This window comes from Siphateles boraxobius, unplaced genomic scaffold, assembly GCF_051911475.1.
Source record: "Siphateles boraxobius isolate OS27281-9 unplaced genomic scaffold, OSU_SipBor_1 12, whole genome shotgun sequence".
Lineage (NCBI taxonomy): Eukaryota > Metazoa > Chordata > Actinopteri > Cypriniformes > Leuciscidae > Siphateles > Siphateles boraxobius.
The window spans coordinates 25,135,454-25,159,761 of NW_027508722.1; the positions used below are offsets into that span (position 1 = coordinate 25,135,454).

Below are 24,308 nucleotides of genomic sequence, written 5' to 3' on the forward strand. Positions count from 1 at the left end.
GACCGTCTCTAAAGTAGCATTGGTAGTCATACAGGCCTAAACGTTTCTAACTTCAAAAGCAAACTTGAATTTATTTTGAATAAATTACGCATTATGCCTGACACCTACAGGAACAGTTTACAGTTAGTGTTATGACTGCAAGTCGTTCTCTTCAAATGCTATTGAAGTTAGAAACGTGTATACCAATGTCGTATGTAACTTTAGAGACAGTCCCTAAATGTGAGAATGTCCAATGTCAAGCCAATTTATGCCAATATCACCGAGAAACGCTCAGCTTTAAACTCTGTTCATATTCTGAGTCCTTCTGCTTGCCTGCGAGTTTGGTATTTTATATCACTGTATTAGTCCATTAAGCCACGTTAAGCGTTTTATATGTCCAGTAGAGGAATCCTGACGTATTGAGGGAAACTATGCAGAGAGGCAACTAAACAACCAATAGATATGTCAAACTCAAATGTAACATTGGATCTGTATACAGCAGCATCGGGGGAATAGCATTATAATCTCGTTCACGGTAGAGATGCATGTAGGCTACACAGGAAAAGTAATCGTGAAGACACTGAATTTCACATAAAACATAATAATCACAGATACACTTTGTTGTAAATTAGTTTTTATGAATGAATGGCTTGCTCTAACTGTTGCTCTGGTCTTCGTCAACAACACACGCTTGCACCAACTTCTGGTGAGGTCGACTAACAGCAGATGGAGATTATGCTCTGTAATCTACTGCGTTTCCTGCAGTTCCTGGATGTCAATGTTGAATTTACTGTCGAATTTGAACCACTGATATTGTGGAAGCGAATTTGAAAGCGAAATAAAATGGACCGAAAACCGCCTGTTGAATATTATAGGTTGTATTTTTAATCAGTTTGAATATTTTGGAAGTGAAATATGAAAGGTGAATATGGATTATTGAAATTTTACAGTGAAAATGTGTTTGAAATGTTTTGAATTGAAATATTCACAGCTTAAATATTCAACCGTGCTAAATTTCAGCCCATAAAATGCAAGCCCTAAAAATACAAGCAGGGTTAATGCAATGCATATGTTCTTCAAGTAGTACAATTCAACAGGCTTAGTTTCAAAAACATTTGGCATTATTTTACTTCCATACGTCTGTTCAACAAGTTGTAGTACAATTTTTGTCGGAGGGCAAAAAGTATTTCCTACTACCTGTTGTCATTTGACAGCTCGAGTACATGGAAAGTTGACGGCAGACCACCAGCACTTTAATAATAGTATATTCATATCACACTGTATAAGTCTGAGTCAGAATGTCATCTCAAGGCCGAAGGAAACACAACGCTTGTCTGTTTCGGATGAGGGAGAACTGCCCGTTTAGAAAGCTGAAGAGAAACGTGTGCAGTGGTAAGACCGATGACAGAACTTGATTTATCAACTATTTATTAATTCATACAAGCAATTAAAACCCATAACATGTATAATTAATAACCTGGCGAAAAAAAATATAATTAAAAATGTGCTTTTGAAGAGAAAAGTTATTGTTTGGCATGCGAGTCATTTATCGTAACATACATCTGCTTTTACCCTCGACGATAGTTTTGACTCTTGGGTGCATTTTTGTTTTGCTTAATTACGAGTAATATTATCTGTTCATTGTGCCAGCTGCCTGTCAGAAGTTGCAAATTAAGTTATGTAATAGCACTTGTTTTATCAACCACAATCCACAGACTGCAGGAGTACGCTCGTGCCTACTGGAGGCCACTGGAGAACAGTGCCACCTCAGGCAGGACCATCCGTTTCAAACTGCGGGATCAACCGAGTCGTCGAAGTCAAAACCTTCTCTAGACCCCCACAGTCTGCTTGCCATCTGCACGAAGAGTTCTCAGGTCAGCGTGAATGTAACAACTAGTGCAGTTTATAATCTTTGAATTCAGTCAGTGCATACCTCTATATTGTCCAATTGTATTGCATTTGTTGATAAAAAATTACTAACAGCCTTTCTGTGCAATTCTTTTTAAGAATTTTAACTGGTCCCAAATGTGATTTTTAGTGGATCTTTGCCAAAAAAAAAGCACACTGTTATTGTTATACATGCATGTATTAAATTATTATAAAAGCTATTGTTCCCCCTCTATCTGAACAGCCATGGACACCGATATGGCTCCACCAACTGGTTCGAGTTACTCAGTTATATCAGACAATCTGGGACCTTCAAACATTAGCCTTATTAACCAGCAACGGCACATGTCCTCCAACAATATGATCATGGGTAAGCGAAGCAGACCGTGGCTCTGGCAGTGATGTAAAGTGATCACCATATGCCTGATACATATTTTGTAAAGGATCATTTTTGAGGCTTTTCCTTTTTCTTTGTCAGATCTAGACAGTAAAGTGGACCCAGAGACGGGAGAGCGAGCCCAGGGGTGACGTCCTCATCTCTCTCTCATGATCATAAATCTGTGGCATGCTGTCAATTTAGTGTGAATGCTGAATTGCAACCCATGACTGATAGTAAATTTGAAAGTATTTTGTCTCTAGGCAAGCACTGCAGACAGATTCAATACTTGTGGTGATAATGACAGATTAGGTCTGAGTTCCATACAGTGACATAAACACTTTACATGCCACCAGACTTGCAGAATAACTGATCTTCATGGCATTTATGGGTGCTTTTCCCTTCTGGCTGATTTGAAGTTAAGTGAATCTGAACACTTTCATTGGATTTAAGTGGTGTCTGTTTCTTTATCAGTGCATCATAACAGTAAAAACTAGAACAATATATTTTAAGGGTTATGATTTAGAATTAACAATTTATTCACCAGTTACACTTGATTTAGATGGTCCACTATAACTTTAATATAAAGCTACTATAAATAACTTTAACTATATGTCAACTAACTCAGAGTATTAGTAGACTGTTAGGTTAGGGTAAGGGTTCGTAAACTAAGTTGGTTACTTGTACAGTAGTTAGTAGCATGTCTAAAGTGGACCATCAAAATAAAGTGTAAACTTTTCAACTGTATTATTTCAATGTTGTTGTTTTTTTTTTGTACATTATTTTACAGCCAGTCGCTGACATGTTGTAAAACTGTTTGATAACAGAATAGATCCTTAAATGTTGTCAAAACAGCATGTTTCTATTAACGTCTGGTGCCTCAAAATTTGTTGACAATATATCTGCATTAAATATTTAATGCAGAAACAACTGGTAACACTTTACAATAAGGGTCTACTCTATACACTAACCAATATTTACAGCATCTATTGGAAGTATCGTCAATGTTCTTTCATGTTAGCTTTTGAATTTAATTTCTACATATATTAATGCAAATGCTAAAAAAAATAGTACATCATGAATGAACAGTATATTTAAATGAACCAACATTTAAGTAATAAACTTTGTTCATTGATAGTTCATGATACCGAATGCATGTTATTGAATTGAACTTAATTGTTGCATTTGAGAAAATGGGAACTGAACTTTGATGTAAAAAAATGAATTGTCAAATAAATCCTAAAATACTGTTGTTTTGTTTGCAAAGGTAGCAGCTTTCTTGATATTTTTTTACACAACCTACAAATCATGGAATCATGGTTGACTACCAAGGTGTTATAAATACCTTAATTTATAAACAACTTATAGGGGTTTCAGCACAAAGCAAAAAAAATCAAAACAACATGTTTAGATTTTGAAATTTATCACCGGTAGGAAATACAATGTAACAATACAGGCAAAGTGAAGCACAGAGATACTAGCACAAACATCCTAAACCAATCCAGAGTTGTTTCTTTTGCCAAAGGAAAACAAAAAAAAAAACCAAACGAGGTGAGAAGAGCTTCTGGGCTATTGACGCAACAGTGCAAATGGCTTTTATGATGAGAACATTGTGTTGGAGAATGGTGCTTTGCACACAGATAAATGCTTGTGTATATATGCTCTTCATTTGCTGCGTTACTGTCCTTTCTGTACTCTGGTTCCTTCATCCTCTTTATCACCTGTTCCCTCTACTCCTGGCCCTCCATCGGTGCTCCACCCATCTGGTTATCTCCCTTCTTCTTGTGACCAGAAACTATGTCATCAATGCGCAGTAACAGGATGGCAGTCTAAATGAAAAGAAAAAGAGAAAATGTTAACAGTCCTATAATAAAATCTTCCTCCGTGAGTTTAAATCGATGTAACTGTAGAGTTTTTAAAATCAAAGTTAAGGCTTTTTAAGACCTGCACAAATTATAATAAATTAAACAAACTATTTTTTAAATTTAATTAATAGTCTCTTTACCTCCACTGCAGTTTTGTAGGTCTGGGCTTTAACTGCCAATGGTTCGCAGATCCCCAGCTGCTCCATATCAGCAAGAGTTCCTGTCTCTCCATTGACACCCCATGAGGTGTTGCCCTCCTGAGTGTGCTTGGCCTGAAAAAGAGTCCGAAACAGAGACCACTTAAACGGCAATTGAGTGGTCAGTGACTCAGGAGAAGCTGAGAGAAAAATACAAGAATCTAAATGCGCTTTTTGAATAAACGTACCCTAAGGGAAGTGAGCACACGTATTGCTGATGCTCCACAGTTCTGGATGAGTGTGCGTGGGATGACCTCCAGGGCATGAGCCACCGCACGGTATGGCCACTGCTCCACACCAGTCAACGCTCGCGAACGCTCCATCAGCCGACGGGACACATCCATCTCCACTGCTCCACCGCCTGGCAACAGATGCGGGTCCAACAGGACGTTACGACAGACCTGCATGGCATCCTGTAAGTTTCGTTCCACTTCCTGAGAAAGCAGAAAAAGATCATCAGTCACACTGTGACAAGTCAATTAACCTGTGCAAAATCCCCTGGTACCCGAGAACTCTGGTTGAGCTGATCAAATATTCAACAAATGGCCTGCTGAAATATCTAAGCACCTCTTCCTGAGGGCTGCTCTGATTATAGAGACCTTTGTTAGACTCTTTATAACGATTAAAATGCATTCTCATTAATCTTCCTCTGAGCGTTGCACTGTCATGAATCTTTAACAATGGCCCCAGACTCTTTAGTACACTCTTCCTGCTGCTCTCACCGCTAAGATCTCCTTGCTGGCTCCTCTGAGCAGAATGGTGCAGGCTTTGGGGTCTTTACACTCTGTCACAAAGGTGAAATACTCATCGCCAATCTTCTTCACTTCAAACAGGCCAGCTCCCGTACCCACATCCTCTTCACGGAGCTCGTCCGTTCTGCTGGCAATACGCGCACCACATGCTCTGAGAGAGACAAGCAGAGGAAGAGTCACTATTTGACCAATACATTTATAACTTCTCCAGTAGTTTCTGATTACTGGTTCAGGGTTTTCAGTCATTTTAATTCCAAACCATCAGTTGTAACTATTGAAATTGCTTTTGGGTATAAAGCAAAATAAAACTAACATAAAAAACTTGAAAATCAGAAATGTTGCCATGGGAACTAATTCAAATAAGTTGAAGAACTAAAACTAAAATAAAAGCTATATAGAAAAAACTAACAAAAATGAAAAAGGCACACTAGAACAAACAAATTTAACAAATTTTAGTTTAACAAATTGAGAACTCAATATATATACTTTAAAATCTAAAAGTGAATTAATCTAAATGAAAGATTTTTACATTTAAAATTTCCAGGTTTTTCCATGACCATGGACACCTTAGAACAAAGAAAACTGTTCACTTTTTGCATGCATGTTTGGCAAAATAAACCATTTATGTACCGTATTTTCCGGACTATAAGTTGCAGGTTTTTTCATACCTTGGGTGGTCCTGCAACTTATAGTCAGGTGCGACTTATATATCAAAATTACCAAGATTTATTCGTGACAGGATCGCTGACGGCCCCAGATTATTATTTGCGAGTTTTTGATGTATTTGTGGTATGACGTGAATGCATCATTTGCCGAAATTGGGGGTGACATTACCGTCTACAGCCACGAGAGAGCGCTCTAGACTACAGCTAGTTTTACCGCTGAATAAATCTCTCTTCAGTGATGTGGAATAAGATCGCGGGAGCTTGGTGAAATTGCTTTACAGAGAACTGTTGGACTCGCTGTCTTATGTTTTTTTTATTTTATTTGATCCTATTCAGCCTCTCAGGTATGTTCTTTATGCTATTGTGTAGCTAACTGTTGATGTGTTACGTTAACAACATACCGGACACATATTCAGCCTGTTGTTCTTTGTGCTATTGTGTGTAGCTGAATAACTTAAATGCCTTCTGTTTTAATGACTTAAAGTTTGTTTAAATAACTTTTTCTTGGTCTTGGATTTTGTTAAATAAATTTCTAAATAAATGCGACTTATAGTCCAGTGCGACTTATATATGTTTTTTTCCTCGTCATGACGCATATTTGGGCTGATGCGACTTATACTCCGGAGCGACTTATAGTCCGGAAAATACGGTAATAAACTACAGAACCAAAATTAAAATATATTGACAAAAGCAAATATTTCTGCACCTTGCAATGCGGTTGTTGTCCGTCTTTCTGACACGACGGATCGCAGTGATGTTTGCTTTCACCAGATAGTGCTGAGCCAGATCTAGAGAAATGACAAAGAAACTAATTTAACCCACATGTGATCTGAACGGACCACCACGCCTTCTCATAAACACATGACTGCATGAGTGCTCATACCAGAGATGCCCTTCTCAGTGAAGATCAGGTCAGGTTTGAGACGAATGATGTCTTCACAGATCTGCTGGATGTACTCTTCCTCCATCTGCAGGATGCGGGAAAAGTCTTCCTCACGAGTAATCTCAATATCAGTCTGAGGGGGAAAGAAAGGGTCAAAGGTTAAGCTTTTACTAAAATATATTCAATAGGGGATTTATGGATTTAGACAAAACCTCACCTGACTCTCACCCTTCTTGTACTCCAGAGAACAGTCCAGCAGAACAATTCTGGGGTTCTTAATCAGTCTTCGCATACGGGGATGAGTTACATCCTTGTTTACCATTACCCCCTTCAGCACACATGAGTCCTCAATAAAGCCACCAGGCACCTATACACACACAAAAAGTGCATTTAGGTAAACAGATGCCACATAACACTTAAACAATCAGTTTAAAGTCAAGGTAAATTGGCATTTGTAAGCCATTACAAAAAATAGGCTTAATTTTATCCATTGGGAATTGGATCATCTATTGGGCTTTCTTTTTTTTTTTTGGCTAGATCTGACAATTGGTTAACATCATTGAACTTCTGCAACTTAAGTGTCATCAGAAAAGAGTTGATCAGGTGAAGAGCAAGTGATTACATTTTGATTAAAGATGACAAGTCTATCAAGTATACAATTCTGACAAGTAATATTAAGTCTTAGTCGTTGGTTAGGAACCTGGAAAGATACCAATCTTTCATTTGAAAGTCACGTGTCTAGTATCTGTAAAACCGCATTTTTCCATCTTAAAAATACAGTATATCTAAATTAGTTACGTCATGCTCTCAATGACAAATGCAGAACAATTAGTTCATGTGTTCATGACATCAAGGCTAGATTATTGAAATGCTATTATGGGTGGTTGTCCTACACGCTTAATAAACAAACTACAGCTGGTCCAAAACACAGCAGAGTTTTTACTAGAACCAGGAATTGTGACCATATTAGCCGGCTTCTGTTAAAAGTGCATTGGCTCCCTATTAAACATTGTGTACATTTTAAAATATTACTGTTTTTTACAAAGCACTAAATGGTTTAGCTCCACAGTACTTGAGCGAACTCTTAACGCATTATAGTCCTTCAGATCTATTGCAATCTCAAAATTCCGGCCAGTTGAGAATATCAAAATGGACTGCTGGCGGTAGATCCTTTTTCTATTTAGCACCTAAACTTTGAAACAGTCTTCCTAACATTGTCCGGGAAGCAGACACACTCTGTCAGTTTAAATCTAGATTAAAAACACATCTCCTCAACCTGGCATACACATGGAACACTATACATTCCTATTATTCAAATCAGTTTAATGATTATTAGGCTGCATAAATTAGGTCAGCCGGAACCGGGAACACTTCCTATAACACCTGATGTACTCGCTACATCATAAAAAGAATGGCATCTACGATAATTTTAGCCTCTCTGTTTATTCCGAGGTTAACTTTAACCACCAGACCCAGGCCGTATCCAGATCAGATAGATCTGGTAGATTTGCGCCTGGACACGACCACAACGCATTCCTGAAGTGTCAGCAGAGTGTGTGTCAACTAGACTCTCCCCTGTGAAGGCCTCATCGACATGACAGCCATCGGCACTAATCCTCAACAAACTAGTCTCCATACGAGTGTGATGACTCCGGTCTTCAAACAGATAAACTGCAGAATATAATGTTCCGATTCAATCTGACCTCTTGGACCTGTAATGCTGCCTGAATCATAATCATACACTGTTCGTTCGTTGGCTAGAGGAAAACTGGCCCCTTGACTGAGCCTGGGTTCTCCCAAGGTTTTTTTTTCTCCATTCTGTCACCTGATTTTGGTTTCTTTGCCACTGTCGCCTTTGCCACTGTCGCCATTGGCTTGCTTAGCTGGGGACATTTCATTTTATATTTAACAATATTATTATAACATTATTTTCCTGTTATCTCTGTAAAGCTGTGTAAAAAGAGCTATATAAATAAAGGTGACTTGACAAAGAATTTTTGGGTGGTATTTGTTTTTAAATGACCCTACAAGTACAATTAAACCATCTTATACTACAGGGCTGTTGAATGCTTGATTCTGATTGGTTGAGAACGTTCTAATTATTTTCAGGGAAACGCACGGCTAACGTGGTTCCAGCCAGGTCTTGACCGCATTACAGTTCCATATCACTTCGTGTAGTAAACTGTAATAACGGAAAATAGGATACAATTCATAACAAGAAAAAACATGTAGCCTATGCGCTTGATCTGCAATTTTCGATGTCTAACTTCACAATCAATGGAAACATGCAGTTTAATTTTAATAAACAAAGTATATAGCCCTATATAGTCAATAGAAAATTAAACTGAATAGGCTAGGGCTGGGTATCGTAACAATTTTCAATACCGATACCTTCACTTCGATACCGGTTCCTGAACAATACTTTTTTCGATACCAATTTTATCAATATAACATTACCTAAAAAAAAAAACGTATTTTTTCAGTTTGTTGACTTTTTTACACTCATATTTTGAGTCTGTAAAAATGCACCAATGCTAAACTTTTCTATGTTTCCTAATCATTTAACAACATGTATTCTTTACTTCAATTAGCTCATTGTTTCTGCCTTAACTTAATGCATTGTTTAACAATGAAACTGAATGAAAATTAATTGAAATGCATTACACACAGTCACCCCTGATAACAGATCACTCTAAATTGTAATTCAGACACATGCATTTTCTGTAAAGCTCCTTTGAAACGATAGGCTATGTATTGTGATAAATGCTATACAAATAAATATGAATTGAATTAAATATAGGCTACTGGGGTGCGGGATATATGCCTCGCACTCAGCACAAAAGAAGATTGCGCAAAGCACTGGCAAAAGTAGCCTAATGATTATGGATGTGTTGGGAAACGATAGCAAGGAGATATTTTAATTGTTTATTAATGAACAAGTGTTTACTAAACATGTTGGCTGCAAAGATGATTATTGCGAATTTGCGATGCTGACTCGTCATCCCTGCAGTAGTGAACGCGCGCGCGCCTATATGGATTAGGTAATCAAACTATTTATTTCTAATTGTTTCGTTTAAAAGTAGACATATTTTGAACATATATAGACCTATTTCTCATGTCTGTGAGGCAAGTATCCTATACGCTGAGTTTCGGTTCATTTGTGACGCGCTCCAGTTCTTGTAGTCGAAGGCGGATAAACTTTCTACTCTCAAGTATATTCTGTGCGCTTTTAAGTGCCTTATCAGATTTACCGTGTTACCGGTCTTGGCAGCAATTATCTTGTCGAAAATATTGCATCGTGTGCTTTGTGGCATCGAGTCGGGTACATGGGTACACTTTTGATCATTTCCACATATTTTCTGTCTATCTGGGTTGGACGCTTACACACACACACACTACAGCCACACGTGCGACGAGCCACGTCTCCGGGCAGCCGCGTAAACTAGTGTTTTTCCGCCACAGCCAATCATGCTGCATGTTTATTGTTTAACTGACGTTGACGAGATTAACCACTTAGGTACCGAAACTTGGTACCGAAAAACAAGACATGTTTCGATACTCGGTAGTATCGAGGCAATTCGGTCGGTACCTAAAAAGTACCGAACTCGGTACCCAGCCCTAGAATAGGCCTATATAAATAAATGTATAGTCCTGCTGCACGGGTTTTCGTAATTATTGCAGATAATAGGCTATAACAAATAAATAATTATTGATAGGCCTATAGCCTACTTGTTAATAGGACTTTGTTTCATTTACTACTGTCAATATTAGGAAAAAAACATGAACGAACTAATTAAAATGAATTGAATTAATTAATAAATAATAACATTGAAGCACATGCCTCTCTCTCTCTCTCTCTCTCTCTCTCTCATAACTGCATTAATAACTGCATAAAACCGGGGACACACTTATTGTAAGGCCGGTTATGAATGTAATTTGATACTTTGTTATGATTGATCATGCCCAAACGCGTGTTCAGCGCGTTCAGTCTGTGTTTAAAATCTGCTGCAGTCGATGGAAACAGAATGTTTCAGCCAGTCGTTAAGTATGTCCAGCATTAGTCAGCTATCAGTGGCTCAAACCTCCGTTACTAACTCTAAAATGACGTTTTGGAATTAGCCACGGAGGTGTGGGATTAGATGCGCAATAAATTAGTCCTACATACAATGACAATGCGTTTTAATGACAAAAACTTTACAAAAGTCTTGAAATACATCATTTGAACAATGTTTCGATGTGTGGTAACTGGTCTCACTTTATTTGCTTCTATTTAAGAACACTTGATGATTATCTAATCAAAATAATAAGGTGTATTGTAGTGATAATACAAAACAAAAAATAACTTAAACCGAACGCTTTTCTGATTTGTTTGTTTCTGTCGGCTAACTTACATGAACATATCAATGTTGAGAGAGGAATCACATCACTAGTTTTAAATATGCATATGTAGTTTTAATTTATTTCATTTTAATGAGGGTAAGTGTATAGGGAGCATATTTTGATATTTTAAATGAACTAGCAATTATCACATTTGATATAACAAGTAAAAATGATATTATATGAAATAAAATTATAATAAAATTCGAAGTTAAGACTACAGTATAATGTACTGTTTTTATTTTTAAAACGGTGTGAAAAGTAAAAATTATCATCAAATATTCATCTTTGACCTGTCAAAGTTTCCTACAAGTCTCCACAGCAAGGATGCATAGATTTATGGGCGTGGTAAGCAGAAGAAAAATGAGTCTGCACATGCGCATAACCAGTAAGTAGCACATCTCGATGGGTAGCATGAATCGTCAGAACACCTGTTGTTATATTATTAATTTACTACAAGTATGTTGCTAGTTCAGGCACACATTTATTTTCCTGTTGGTTCTTTGCAATGTTAATAAAATATATTGTACGTTAATTCTTTATGGGTCATTACTTTGTACTTTTAAAGCAAAGTATTTATATTCACACACACAAAAAGATTCAGATAATCGCTTTAGAATCGAAGGCCTCTGAATCATAATCGAATCAAATCGTGAGGTGCCTAGAGATTCCCACCCCTACTTGTGACATTAGTGTATCTTTACACCTAGTGAAGATGTCAATTTTCCTAGGCCCGAAATCTTTGGCCACTACTGTATATGCGTTTCCACAGCAGGAACCTTCCCAAGGAACTAGGAACTTTGGGGTGGTACTCGGTGTGTTTTGACTGCAGGAACCAGGGTCTAAATTAAGTTCCAGGTAAAAAGTCCCTGCTTGCAAGGTAGTTCTTTTTCAAACTTCAGGAATTTTTGGGGGTGGGACTTTGGGCACTGAACATGCTGATTGGTTGAGTTCATGCTGCATTTTGATTGGTCAACTCCACGCAGCATGTCATTTCAACCACCATTTTTTTAAAAATCCGTTACGATGCATGCAGTCCAATGTTACCAGACTAATTTGCCTAATCTTGACGGTACTTTAGACCGCAGTGGAAACGCAGAAAGCAACAGGTCTGGGGGGAAAAAAGTTCCAGAGACAAATTGTTTTTTATTTTAATTTCATGTAGGCTTTAAAATAAGAGAAGTAAACAACAGGAAAAATGGAAAATCCTCTCAGCTATGTCCTACCTTCTCGACTTTGGCATATTTCTTAATGTCGATCTCCTTGCGTCCGTTTTCCTCCAGCTCAACGGTACGGACAGCATCGAGAGCGATGTTACAGGCCAAGGTGGACCAGCGACTGAGCGCTTTGGTATTGATGGCGGAGTTTATTATCTTCAACATCATGTCACGATTATTCACATCTACTGGGGTGCTGTGAAAGAGAGGAGGTTGAAGAGAAACTATCAGACTCCAGAACATCTCATCCTACCACAGCCAATCATCCACCTTACCAATCCACTGATAAACTCGGCTGCTTAATGACTGAGAGCTCATACAGAAAATTAAACTAGTTGTGTGTGTGATTACCTGATGTCTTTGAGTATGTTCAACATGTCATCCAGAGCCTGTCTGTATGCACTGATCACCACAGTAGGATGCATCTGCTGTTCCAGAAACTGCTCAGCCACAGACAGCATCTCACCCGCTGAACACAGAATGTAAAATTAGGATTTGAGCATGTCAAATGATTTAAAAAAATTAATTTGTTTTAACAATTTTCTACATTATTTATTTATATAATAATTATATGATTGTCAATATTAAATCTTTTTAATATTACTAAATTAGAAAAGTAATTATTCAAGTAAACATTAAAACCAAAACCTAATTATTTTACATGGTTACACAGACTCTGTCTGTACTGACACACAGTTACCCCTTTTCCACCAACAAGAACCGGGTGCTGGTTCAGAGCCAGAGCCAAAGCTGGTTCAGAGTGGGTTCGACTGACGAGCTTAATAAGAACCGATTTGCCTTTCCACCGGCTAGAGAGCCACAACAGAGCCAGATCTTACGTCACTGTATACGTCTCATGTTGCCCAGCAACGCTAGTGCGGTAGCGCCAAACAGTACGCCAGGCTTGTTCGAGATGCATCGGCTTCTCGCAGATCGATCTCCGCATGACATCAAAACACTGCGATAGCGATCTAAAAGCACAAGGAGTCGTATGTTCTCCAAACACTCCCGCAGCTCCGATCGGTCCGCGCCGCTCCGATGCATCTCGAACAAGCCATCAACAATAACGGACGTTGCAATACTATGGATGCTCATGGGTTTACAAAATACATCGGAGTCCAACGCGTTTGTGCAGCTCGCCGTAACTTACATAGACGGATATTTATAATCGAGCTGCTATTAGCTCGACTAGCTGCTATTTAAAAATGGCGGTCACAAGTTTCTATTCGTCTTGTTGGTCACGGTAACCCCGCCCCCAGCCCCTGACGCAAGTGGTTCTTACTTGGCTCTGTTCTAGACCAGCAATGATTTGGTGCTACTTAAGAACCACTTTTCCTGGTTCGGAGCTGGTGCTTTGCGTGTGGAAAACCAAAGAACCGAATTGAAACTAGGCTCTGGCTCCGAACCAGCACCAGCTCTGCCTTGGTGGAAAAGGGGTATGTCAGAACACAGATGACCCTCACCCAGAATAATTACAGAGGTGGTCCCATCTCCAACCTCCTCATCTTGTGTGCGGCTTATCTCAATCATGGACTTGGCAGCAGGGTGCTGGACCTGGATCTAAATGCCACAGAGAGAACATTAAGTTAATATTTATTAAACACAAAACATAAATCTTAGTTGACAAATCAGAGTTCATGGAGTGATCACCTCTCTGAGAATGGCATTGCCATCATTGGTCATGACAATACCACCCATGGGATCCAGCAGCATCTGCACAGAGAACAAACCGTTTCCTCAAACATAGAGCAAATAGAGCAATATGAGGTCTCACATCTCACAATGCACCAACATATAAATGTGGAATGAACATCAGAAACACACCTTCATCATAGCCCTTGGTCCCAGACATGTCCTGATGACATCAGCTATGGTCTGAAAAGGGAAGATGAAGCAGCAGGTTAGCGGTTTTGTTCAATTTGACGTCAGCAAGTTGTTGCAAAAATAAAAAATTAAAGACCCACTTTAGCCGCAGTGATGTTTCCTATCTGGACCTTCCGTCCTGATTCCCTCTTGGTGTTCTGACCTGTAATGAACAGAAACAGAGCCAGTCTGCATTAACTCAGCTTCTTAATATTTTATTCAATAAGAACAAATAAAAAGCACACACTCCTCCTCTAACATCTAAAATATATTTTCGAACTCAAAAACAATACCTGACCCATGCTAACTGAAAAATATAAATAATAGTAACAGTCAAAACATAAAGTGGGTGCAGCTCTGGTCAGCTCACACTCCGCCGTTAGCCTGCTGCTAGCTTATTCATTACTTTGAAACGTCCGTTAGACAGTAAATTACTGCCGGGTAAATTTAGCAAATAACTGCGAATAACAGCGTTCGTTTTAATATCGACTGTGTAACTTGTTGTGCAATGTCTTAAATAACATTACTATTAATAAGCAAGGTTAGCTACGAGGCTAACACAATGACTAATCTGAACACTGACATGAGCTTGTCAGACACGCGAGGCCCCCGTGCCACACTAGTTAGCTTAGCATTATAGCACTGCCGCGTGAATAAAACTCTTAATCAAACTGTTACCGAGTCCAGCGACGGGTCATACTAAAGCTACAATTGCATATTTACAGAGGGAATATATAGGGGGAAGCACTTACTAAGCACTAGAACCGGTCTGCCCATCATGTTTGCGGCGTGGTTTAGATCACCGGTACCGGACAACGCACACAACGGTAAGAGGAGAGGATGCACGAGGCGTGGCTGATGATTCAGCCACACAGTGGACCAATAAGCAAACGAGACACATCTATATCCACCACTCAAAGAGAGCTCCCCAATGCTTGTAGGCGGGTCTAGACTGGAGCAGAACTGAAAAGTTCTCGAAAGAATCGAGAACAGTCAAGATGAATAATTCCTAGCTAAAAAATTAAACTTGCAAATTAAAAGAACAATTTAGGTTTTAAATAAAAATCTACATTTATTTAAATATTTATACTATTTTATGATATCTAAAATAGTTTATATTAAAAAAAATCGAAGGAGTGTATGCTATGACGTCTAATCTGACACTAAAAAAAGTCAAAGAGAAAATTCAAAAAATATTACAGTAAACACTATTAAATGGTTAACCAAGCTGGAGGTGATTTAACCACCAACTATTATAAGGTAACGTTTAAAAAAATGTACTGAAAAATAAAATGTTCAATTTGCTTTTATTTATTTTATTATTTTATTTGTTAGAAGTTATTAAAATTACTTTTAATATAGTGATAGTTTAAGTACAAGTATTACCTTTTATTGATTTACAAAAGAAAATATATTTAACAAGACAATATTTATCAATATTTATGCTATTTTTATCAATTATTTTACATTTTTAAATTGTTCATTTGTGGATCATAAAATGTAACAAAAAGCTCATCTTGTTGTGTAACCTTTAGAACAATAGGCCAACTATAAAAGATATAACAAAAATATGCTACAATACACAGAGTAAAGTGTCTGTCCATTTCTTTATTGTGTCTGCAAACCAAAACACTCCCCTTTGTGATTACATAAACAGTTCAAGAAATAAATGTCAAACTTCTAAAAGATTACTAGCCTGGCAACAGTTGTTAACATCTCATGTCCTCACATGTGTGGATAGAGGATGCGATCCAAATTGAGCCCTTCAAGTTTCATTTGATAAGACAGATATGAGGAGGTAGTACAGGCACCCCAACTCTTTTCAGACTGTTATTTCAAAGTCGTCAACTGCTTACAGAATTTCTAACATCCAATATACTTGAAACAAAGTTTTATAGTAATATCTGAATGGACTATGAAGAGATTGTGTAACTAAAGTACCAACACAGTAATATTTCAACATTTTGTAAACTAAACAAGCCAGCAGTGAATGCTCTTTACTTAAAAGCATTCAGTCAATGGAACACTTTAGGATACTACAGTAACTTGTATGTGATAAGTGACCTATAAACCGTCTCTCTTAAAATAAAGAGTCAGGAAATTAGCATATTTCATATATGCAGTGCATTTTGTTATAAAAGACAGAATAAAAGAAAAATAGGGCAACTCGGCAGCAGATTGTTAAATAACAGACGTAAATACAGCATTTTAAAGGGTTAATTTACCCAAAAATGAAAATTCTTTCATCATTTACTCTCTCTCATGTTGGTCCAAACCCGTATGACTTTCGTTCATCTTCGGAACACAAATGAAGATTTTTTAAAATAAAATCTGAGTGATTTCGGTCCCTCCATTGATAGTCCACACTACTATCACTTTGACGCTTCAAAAAGTTCATAAAGAGATCGTAAAACTAATCCATATGAATTGAGCGGTTTAGTTCAAGTTTTCTGAAGGGACATGGTCATTTTATATGATGAACAGATTTAATTTAGACTTTTGTTCACATATAAAATTGATCAGTGAGAAGCTCAATCGAATCTGCTTGACATGCAATAACAAACCTCATTGGTTCTTGCGGAAGCTCAAACGTTCTGCGTAACACAATAATGAACTTCATTGGTTCTCGAATGTCAAGCGAACATGCATGAGCTTCAGTTTACCACAACTGATATGTGTGTTGATTAATGTTTATATGTGAATTAAAGCCTAAATTATTTCTGTTCAACATATAAAGCAATCGTGTCTCTTCAGAAAATTTTTAATTAAACTTCTCAATTCATATGGATTGGTTTAACAATCGCTTTATGAACTTATTGAAGAGTCAAAGTGGTAGTTGCGTAGCTGTCAATGGAGGGAGAGAAATAAATCAGATTTAATTTAAAATATCTTTATTTATGTTCCGAAGATGAACAAAAGTCTTACGGGTTAAAAACGGCATGACGGTGAGTAAATGATGACAGAATTTTCATTTTTGGGTGAACTAACCCCTTTAACTATAATTATTGTAAATTACATTCCTTATGTGTCCAGTTGTGTATTGACTAACATTTTACAAGTGATGAATTTTATCATGTGCTTTGATGATCCCAATGGATGTGATGAATAGCTGCGTGTGACATATCTGGCTGAAGTTCAGTGTGGGTTTGTGCATTTCTCCACCTGATAAATTCAGTATCTTTATGTCGGTTTACAGTTCATCCCTTGATTCATCTAAGATGAGCGGATGTGTGGCCTCTTTCTTCAGGTAGGCGATGAAGTCACTAACCTCACGACCACCCTGCAGGACAAAACTGCTTAAGCAACATTGTCTTAATCTGTAATAATCTGTGTGTGCATGATTATATTCACCTCATATCGCCGTGGCTGGTCTTTTTGTCCAGAGGGCACAAAGTAAATGGTTGGAAATCTGCAGTTTAGACAAAATAGTTGATGAATCAAGAAAAAAAAAATGGCTGAATATCACTGAATGTCTGTTGTAATGGACTATAAAAAGATCAGAGCCATAAAGAGAGACACAAAATGTTACCCTTGGACATCATAATTTGGGGGCACATCATTAGCTGTGGCGTCCATTTTAGAAATGACAATGTTGGGGTTCCCAGAGAGCTAAGACACACACAAAATCCAAATAATGAGCATGAGGTCCACGGTGGCTTTATTTCTTGAAGTACTACAGTTCAAAGGATTGTGGTCAGTACGATTTTTTTTGTAAATAAATTAATACAGCAAGGCTGAATGCATTAAATTGAGTAGTGTTAAAGGGTTATTTCACCCAAAAATGAAAATGATGTCATTAATGACACCCTCATGTCGCTCCAAGCCCGTAAGACCTTTTTTGACTGTTTTGAAGCATCGGAAATACATTTTGGTCCAAAAATAACAAAAACTAGGACTTTATTCAGCATTGTATTGTCTTCCGGTTCTGTTGGGGATCCGCGTTCAGTGACGCTGCTGACGTAAGACGCTGCTGACGTGTGTCTAGTGCGCCCGAGCTTCGTTTACAGTCTGAGGGAGACGCACGCTGGAAACAAAACAATCTTCACAAACATGTCTAAGGATTTCCACACAGAGGAAGACTTGCATTTTTTTGCCCAGCCATATTTATTTGAACCCGAATACACGGACGCACCAGATACACGTCAACAGCGTCTTACGTCATCAGCGTCACTGCGGACTCGTAAACGCGGATCCCCAACAGAACCGGAAGACAATACAATGCTGAATAAAGTCGTAGTTTTTGTTGTTTTTGGACCAAAATGTATTTCCGATGCTTCAAAACATTCTAACTAACCCACTGATGTCACATGGACTACTTTGATAATGTCTTGATTTCCTTTCTGGACAAGGACAGTATACCGTTCATACATTTTCAATGGAGGGACAGAAAACTCTCGGACTGAATCTAAAATATCTTAAACTGTGTTCTGAAGATGAACGGAGGGCTTACGGGCTTGGAGCGACATGAGGGTGAGTCATTAATGACATCATTTTCATTTTTGGGTGAACTAACCCTTTAAGACATATTTTCTATTTATCAAAGAATCCTAAAAAAAGTTTTCCATGAAAATATTAAGCAGCACAGTTGTTTTTAACATTTATAACACGAAATGCTTCTTTGAGTATCAAATCATCATATTAGAATGATTTCTAAAGGATCATGTGACACTGAAGACTAAAGTAATGATGCATTGCTGATGATAATAATAGTTATTGTAATAATATTTCACATTACTTTTTTGATTGTATTTTTGATAATATAAATGCCACCATGGTGAGCATAAAGGCCCATTCACACCAAGAACAATAACTATAAAAATATTAATAAAGATGTAGCTAAATGTAGATGTAGCTAAAAATCTTTCTAAATATAAAAGAATAGCAGTTCACACCACAGCTATAACAATAACAGCACACAGAAACGATATCATTGGAATCACTAACAGAACAATTTTTTCCAGCTGATAAACGATAAAAACATTGACAGTCAATCAAAATCCATCTTGGTTTAAAGAGCGAGAGTATTTAAAGCGACAGACGACAAAACTGCAGTGCGCGATTAGAATAAACAGAATGATATCGTCCGCTGGTGTGGACCCAGCGGCCCTTATTAGCCATCTTTCAAAAACATAAAACAATTTTTACCAAACCAAACTTTTGAATGGTAGTGTATGCCTGATAAAAACAATTTATAATGTATATAAATTGTGTTAAAAAAACCTTTTCTCCAAGCTCCTTGTACTTGGGCTCCAGGCTCTTGCAATGGCCACACCAGGGAGCGTAAAATTCAACCAACACGTCCTTTTCTGGATCATTCACAATCTCATCAAATGTGTCAGCAACCACGACCTGTGGAACCACATATGTGATGTACACCAGAAAACATTATTATCTTAAAACATTAAAGACAAAAACACCTTTGTGGGGCCATATACCTTGACGAGGTCATCGTTGGACTCTGGAACAGGTTCAGACTTCACATATCGTTTCAATCTTTTAGCAAAGTAATCCTCCAGGAACCTCTCCAAGGACTTGCCGTCTCGCCTACAGAACCAAAGTAAGTTCTAAAACCCTTTTAAACCTTTCTAAAACTAATTTTTATTTACTAAACTAAAATTTGAGTTTTCTCAAAATCTATTGATTGTGACAACAGAAAAGCACTGTGTGGAGACTAGTTGCAAGACCCACGTGAATTCTTCCTGCATGGAGTACTTGTGTCCCGCTCTGGTCCGGATGGTGACAAGGGGAATGTCTCCTCCCTCAACCGAACCCACACCAAACTCCTCCTCAAGCTCATCCTGGAACTCCTGTCGATCAGCCACCGCAAAACTCAGACCTTGATCCGGGAACTGTGTTGCCACCTTCATTATTCTGAGATAAAAATAAAAATATATAAAAGACAAGGAATGATCCAATAAGGAATCCAATAATTGGGCGCTCACCTGTTCCTCCAGTAGTTTGTGCCTTTGATATTTCGTACATAATCCACATTGTAATACGCTGTAAGCAGGTCATTTCCTTTCAGACTGTCCCTATTTTCTGTGGTCAGATGTGGACACAGACCAAATCTAAAGCAGAGCAAGAGGAAAATAACAGAAAAAGGAACATATGGGCAACAAATCACAATAAATCAAATTGCATATGTATGTGGGGTTACAACTGTTTGACCAATTTCCCACAAAATATTCAAGCATAAAAGAAACATACACATTGTCTCTGATGAATGTACGGAGAGAGGAAATCGAAACGGATTCTGTGTATTTCACCACGTTGTCCTCAAACTTGCTGTTTAAGCGAGGGGGGCGAAACAGTAGAACACACCTGCAATGCAAGAGACGTAGAGAAGCCAATATTAGAATTCTTTTATAACAGTAGCTGCAATGCAAGTAATGGGTTGTAGATTTTCTGTCATACACTATTTTTTGATAAATTGTCGTTTTAATTTTCTCTGAATTGTATGGATATGTGCCAATCTGAAAGATTTCTAAGATGCAAAACTGAGGATGGAGAAATCCGTTTTATTGTACAAATGTTAAGCAATCTGGCTGATGGCTGTTCTTAGTGGTTTAAGGTAGAAATCTCTGAGACCTTGATGAAAAATTACATTTCACAATCTACATTTCATGATATACCAAATGTACCTAAATGTATTCTGTAAATCTTTTAATGTAAAAAATGTAAATCTTGATACCAAATATTACCATTTCCAATAATTAAAAGTAAAGGACATTATATGGCCTACTTGAATACAACCTCTTTATACCATTTTACCTTTGGGCATCTTACCTTATCTGTGCTGTCACATACGGTATGGTATTTGAGCAATTTTTTTAGACTAAATATTTTTAAGTTTTGTTAGAGATGTTTTTGGTCAGCGCAATCTCTGACAGCAAGTGGAAAAAGGGAAATTGAGGACATACTTTAACATAAAATATTGATCACATTTTGCTCAGTTTCACAAATGGATGTTTCCTTCATGCTCTGTCATACATACTCTCCATCTACCCCATATTTCAAGCCTGTTCCCACATCAGTGGAATGAGCAAATCGATAGCTGTCCCTCAGGGCACCGGAGACCTTCAGAAACTCTGCAAGCTGTGCACTATCTTCCCCAGAGAAAAAGCCTGAGATGAACAGAGACAAGGCGGCAGGATACAAAAGGAGAGAACTTCAGCTTTTTTCAGTTCCAAAAGATGAATGCAGAAGTCAAATCTGATTTGTTTTGATCTTCTGCTGCAGGAGCGATTCAACATTACAAACTCAGCTACTCACCCACCACACTGGCCTCATAGTTGTCGGCAAAATAATCCAAATCTGCCTCACTGTGCAGAGCCACAGAACTTGGGCCTGCTTGCTTCTTCATGTAGCTCACAATGCCATCTATTTCAGATCAAGATATAGGTATGCAAGCAAGTAACTAAAATAGTTACAGCCAAATAAGGGAAACACAAAATAAAACATACAATACCATTCAAAAGTTTGGGGTCAATAAGATTTTCTTCAAAGATATTAATACTTTTATTCAGCAATGATGAATTGTTCAAAAGTGACAGTAAAGGCATTTATGACTTACAACATATTTCAATTTCTAATAAATGCTATCCTTTTAAACATTCTATTAATCAAAGAATCCTTAAAAACAAGTGCATTTTGGTTTCAACAAAAATATTCCGTAGCACAACTATTTTCAACATCGATAACATTAAGAAATGTTACTTGTGCACCAAATCGTTTCTGAAGGATCATGTGACAGTGGAGTAATTAGCTGCTGAAAATTCAGCTTTGCCATCACAGGAATAAATTACATTTTACAATATATTAAAATAGAAATTGTTTATTTTAAATTGTAATAACATTTCACAAATAAATGCAGAATCTTACCAACCCCAAACTTTTTAACAGTACTGTATGCATGGACACAAGGTATCAACCTGCTGTTCTGGGTCCATCGTAAGATCCAGCATCCTCTCCGTTGCGGAAGATTTTAAGGGTGGGGTATCCATTCACTCCAAAACGTTCACAGATCTCAGAGTTCCCAGTGCAGTCAACCTGATCAAAGAACAGGAAAGAGACAAATTCACTACGGAAATATATATAAAAGCATAATCTTGCAGAATGTGTCCGCTGTGTAGCATTAAAGAAGACTGAAGGTTGAGCTCGTTAACAGGAACTGATGGGTCCATCCATCACTTCTCACCTTTGCCAGAGACAGTGTCCCTTTCAGCTTTGTGGCAGCAGCCTCATATTCTGGAGCAAGACGCTGACAATGACCACACCTGTGGTCACATCATATGAGGGATGTTAATGATACATTGTTAATTCATTTTAACTGTAAGTTTCAGGTTAAAATGGATCTTAAGGGATTCATAGTTTTTTAAATCAGAGAATTGTGAATGTGCATCATAGCTTCGTGCACCACTATAAGTCATAATTTAGATTCATGCACTAACGTTATACATTACACAACCATTGTCACTCTCTAAACAGATCCATACATTAACATTAAGAAAAACCCAGCTTAAGCTCGTGACGCTGTTAATTACAACCACACTACAACCTGGCAGCATCTAAATTGATACTTTCGTAGAATTATATATCGGGGACTGGGACATAACGTTACCAAGGTGCGAAGAACTCCACTAGCAGAGTCTCGTGCAAGGCTGCGCTCCGGTCAAAGTCAGAGTCTCCGAGCTCGAGCACATCGCTGCCCTCCGCACACCACACAGTGAAAACTAGACAGATGATAAACCATGGTAAACGCATTTTTACTGGTGTCAGTGGCCGGAAACTATGAGACGCGTGAATGATGAAATTAGCCCCGCAGCCAGCAGCAATGTAGGTATGGGTCGCCAGGAAGCCCATAAAAGCTCTGTTCTCCTGGCTGAACGCGTTTGATAAATTCAACACATTGGTACGAAATGTAACCTATAAACACACACTAATAACAAACTAGTAGCAATACTAATAGTAAACGTGTATCAGAAAGTTTGTTCATTGTATGTAAATATATAGCATAATTTATAGAAATAAATATTTACAATTAAATAGAGATTCACAGTTTAACATTTGGTGCATTTTTTTAAACATAGCAAGCAAATCCACAAATCCTTTTAGCTTAAATTGTTCCCAGCATTACTAGTAAGAATTTAATTAGAGAGCTCTAAAATGCAATTCTTATGATTAGCCCTCTCTAAGTCAGTTCTTAGTCATAGCCTACTTGCGAAACATGCACCAAAGAGTAAAAAGTAGACAGTTTTTTTAGTAATAGGTAATACTTGCGTAACATGCACCAAAGAATAAAAAGTAGACCGTTTTTTTAGTAATAGGAATTATGTGTTGTTACAATTATCCTATGGCTTACATTTCATCAGACCAGGGACAGCAGATGAAAAGTATCTGTTAAGTTGCACAACATCATTGTTAATAATAGATAAATAAATAAACCGTTTATATTTGATTTTTTTTATTATAGCCTACATACATACATTCATATAAAATATGTAAAATCACAACAAATATTAAATATTTCCAAAAATACGAAAATAAGTAACTTAGGCCTAGGCTATGTAAGTTACATAAATAGCAAGTTTAGCTATTGGTTCTGAGCAAAGCTGTCTTCTTTTCTTTCTTTCTTTTTTACAATGTATGCCTAGTGGCGGACCGTCAGAAGCAGCAAGGGAGGACGAGAGCCTCCTTAAAATATATAGAAAATGAATAATGAGGCTGAACAATTAAGTTTTGTTTTTTATCAATTTACCTATAGGCTACTTAAGTGCATAATTCAGATGCATATATAATGTAGACTAAAAGTAGGCCCATCTCTTTTTATTTCATGCCCAGTAGCCTAGTCCAGGCGAATTTTATTGACTGCACGAATAGAAGAGGATGACATAGGCTAGCTACAGTATTGTGACCTAACCTACAGAACGAATTCCCAGTTCCCTCCAACTTTAGCTCAATGCATTTAAATGACGACCAAGCTAAATGTGCCATTATCGTGATTGGGTTTTGTGTGTTTGGTTTAACTTTATAACATATAGAAATTAAAATTAATTCAAGTTCTATAACTGCTACTTGTTGGTAAGCAAAACGGTAATGATTAGAACAAATGAAATGCGTTGCCACTAAATACAAATTACGACGATATATAAAATTACGAGTCTTACTTGGCAAAAATCATGCGACCGGCTGCAGCACACAGGATTTTTTACACTAGAGGTTTAAAAAAAAAAAACCCGTCAACCAAA

At 37.6% G+C, this 24,308-nt stretch overlaps 3 protein-coding genes across 4 annotated transcripts; 1 reads left to right on the forward strand and 2 right to left on the reverse strand.

Moving 5' to 3' along the window:
• The first annotated feature begins 1,134 nt into the window (after positions 1 to 1,134).
• On the forward strand, positions 1,135 to 3,494 carry LOC143723248 (uncharacterized). The gene is made up of 4 exons (XM_077215317.1): positions 1,135 to 1,371; positions 1,695 to 1,853; positions 2,111 to 2,236; positions 2,345 to 3,494. Exons 1-4 carry the CDS (start codon positions 1,278 to 1,280, stop codon positions 2,392 to 2,394), a joined length of 429 nt encoding a protein of 142 aa, XP_077071432.1. The 5' UTR covers positions 1,135 to 1,277; the 3' UTR covers positions 2,395 to 3,494.
• A 154-nt stretch (positions 3,495 to 3,648) lies between these two features.
• Positions 3,649 to 14,942, reverse strand: cct3 (chaperonin containing TCP1, subunit 3 (gamma)). Its single transcript, XM_077215293.1, has 14 exons — positions 14,814 to 14,942; positions 14,163 to 14,224; positions 14,023 to 14,073; positions 13,849 to 13,911; positions 13,662 to 13,758; positions 12,550 to 12,667; positions 12,208 to 12,394; positions 6,822 to 6,971; positions 6,605 to 6,737; positions 6,428 to 6,509; positions 5,027 to 5,207; positions 4,493 to 4,738; positions 4,248 to 4,379; positions 3,649 to 4,071 (listed from the first exon to the last, which is right to left on the reverse strand). The coding sequence occupies exons 1-14, from the start codon at positions 14,839 to 14,841 to the stop codon at positions 3,973 to 3,975; spliced, it is 1,629 nt and encodes a 542-aa protein (XP_077071408.1). The 5' UTR covers positions 14,842 to 14,942; the 3' UTR covers positions 3,649 to 3,972.
• A 707-nt stretch (positions 14,943 to 15,649) lies between these two features.
• pdia7 (protein disulfide isomerase family A, member 7) lies at positions 15,650 to 22,917 on the reverse strand. 2 transcript variants are annotated; one of them, XR_013197071.1, is made up of 14 exons: positions 22,682 to 22,896; positions 22,259 to 22,337; positions 21,993 to 22,110; positions 21,334 to 21,441; positions 21,056 to 21,185; positions 20,269 to 20,382; positions 20,004 to 20,129; positions 19,750 to 19,932; positions 19,497 to 19,605; positions 19,282 to 19,410; positions 17,591 to 17,670; positions 17,413 to 17,470; positions 16,860 to 17,341; positions 15,650 to 16,474 (listed from the first exon to the last, which is right to left on the reverse strand). XR_013197071.1 is itself a non-coding variant. In XM_077215275.1 (13 exons), exons 1-13 carry the CDS (start codon positions 22,822 to 22,824, stop codon positions 17,252 to 17,254), a joined length of 1,467 nt encoding a protein of 488 aa, XP_077071390.1. In that variant the 5' UTR covers positions 22,825 to 22,917; the 3' UTR covers positions 15,650 to 17,251. The 2 variants fall into 2 exon arrangements, 1 of the variants encoding a protein (XP_077071390.1); XM_077215275.1 differs by having other exon boundaries at positions 15,650 to 17,341; positions 22,682 to 22,917.
• Between the last annotated feature and the right edge of the window lie 1,391 nt (positions 22,918 to 24,308).

Coding starts and splice junctions, on each gene's coding strand:
- LOC143723248 (XM_077215317.1), top strand. CDS start 1,278: ATGTCATCTCAAGGCCGAAGGAAACACAACGCTTGTCTGTTTCGGATG. Junction 1,854..2,110: donor TCTGCACGAAGAGTTCTCAG/GTCAGCGTGAAT, acceptor CTATCTGAACAG/CCATGGACACCGATATGGCT. Junction 2,237..2,344: donor CTCCAACAATATGATCATGG/GTAAGCGAAGCA, acceptor TTTCTTTGTCAG/ATCTAGACAGTAAAGTGGAC.
- cct3 (XM_077215293.1), bottom strand. CDS start 14,841: ATGATGGGCAGACCGGTTCTAGTGCTTA. Junction 13,759..13,848: donor GCAATGCCATTCTCAGAGAG/GTGATCACTCCA, acceptor TGTGGCATTTAG/ATCCAGGTCCAGCACCCTGC. Junction 6,510..6,604: donor CACTGAGAAGGGCATCTCTG/GTATGAGCACTC, acceptor TCATTTCTCTAG/ATCTGGCTCAGCACTATCTG.
- pdia7 (XM_077215275.1), bottom strand. CDS start 22,824: ATGCGTTTACCATGGTTTATCATCTGTCTAGTTTTCACTGTGTGGTGT. Junction 20,383..21,055: donor AAATATGGGGTAGATGGAGA/GTATGTATGACA, acceptor CTTGCATTGCAG/GTGTGTTCTACTGTTTCGCC. Junction 19,411..19,496: donor CCAACGATGACCTCGTCAAG/GTATATGGCCCC, acceptor GTGGTTCCACAG/GTCGTGGTTGCTGACACATT.